This window comes from Nanorana parkeri, unplaced genomic scaffold (assembly GCF_000935625.1).
Source record: "Nanorana parkeri isolate BGI_ZX_2015 unplaced genomic scaffold, ASM93562v1 scaffold2482, whole genome shotgun sequence".
Taxonomy (NCBI): Eukaryota; Metazoa; Chordata; class Amphibia; order Anura; family Dicroglossidae; genus Nanorana; species Nanorana parkeri.
In genome coordinates this window covers 59044-60097 of record NW_017308750.1, presented here as the reverse complement: position 1 = coordinate 60097, position 1054 = coordinate 59044, and the positions used below count along the sequence as shown (strand labels likewise).

The following is a 1054-nucleotide window of genomic DNA, read 5'->3' as shown; positions in this document are numbered from 1 at the left end:
GGGGGATGATGGGGGTCAGCAGGTAACTTCTCCATTTGCGAAGCCCATGGACCTGCCTGGTATTTCTGGCTATGGGGGGGTCATGTGACCTTTGCTCCTCCCTCCCAGAATGCATTGCTTATTATTGAGCAGCCAATCATCAGCCCTGACGGCTGTCACATGGAGTTTGAGGAGAAGATCCCTGTGTTAGACTGACAGCACTGTGTTCCTGTGCTGTCTATGGGACTTTCTGTGGGGATTGCCTGGCGGCTCCGTACGGAGATGTATCGTGTCCCGGCATCCCCGGAGCACACTCCCCCGGCTGTGACAGCCCTGTGCCGTTAACTCCAGGAAGGATCTTACATTGGGCCGGCCCGGCTCGGGGGGTGAGTATCCGCCTCTGACCTCCGGAGGGCGGCCGGGGATGCCGGAAATCACTTTACTACATACAGCAATATCCGGGGCTTCCCCTCCGCACCATACCTGCCTCCAGGAGAACACCTTTTTTATATAGAACACAAGGCGCTCTCTGATTGGAGGAGAGGAAGGGCGGGGCGTATGATGTCGCAATCCAATCGGAGAACTCATTGAACATTGAAATAGAAATCCAAGGCGGTGGTGCCCCTGCAGGTGACTCCCGTGTGCTCATAGAAGGAGAGGGAGCACTATCCGTGGTCACCTGGGATGTCACATGACTGCACCAGAGACCCCTCGGCAAACGTGCGCATACAAAAGAAAAGGAATGATTGGAGGAGGGCGGTTTTGGGGGGGAGGGGATTGTGCTGAACCCAGATTTAGGTTTTAAAGGGAATTTGTGCAGGCAATAAATAAGTCCCCCGCGTCCGGTGACCCCGGCTTCTTTCATGCAGGAGAACGTGGAATATCTGATCAAGGAGCTGCGCAGGCCCAAGTACAGCGCCTACTTCCTCTGTGAGTACTCACATACATGACGGATGCCGATCATGGGTCAGAGATGCTGTGGTAGGTCAGTGCGCCCCCGTGTGTAGCTATGGCGGGGGCAGGGGACTCTATACTACCTCGGGGATGAGATGAATGGTTCTGTATCCCGAATCCC

The 1054-nt window shown here is 55.4% G+C and overlaps 1 protein-coding gene across 1 annotated transcript in view; it reads left to right on the top strand.

The window, feature by feature from the left end:
* Nucleotides 1–1054, top strand: part of VPS45 (vacuolar protein sorting 45 homolog) — a 19915-nt gene that overhangs the window by 1837 nt on the left and 17024 nt on the right. The window contains 1 exon segment of the mRNA XM_018573670.1: nt 849–923. Within this exon segment, the coding sequence (XP_018429172.1) occupies nt 849–923 (75 nt within the window).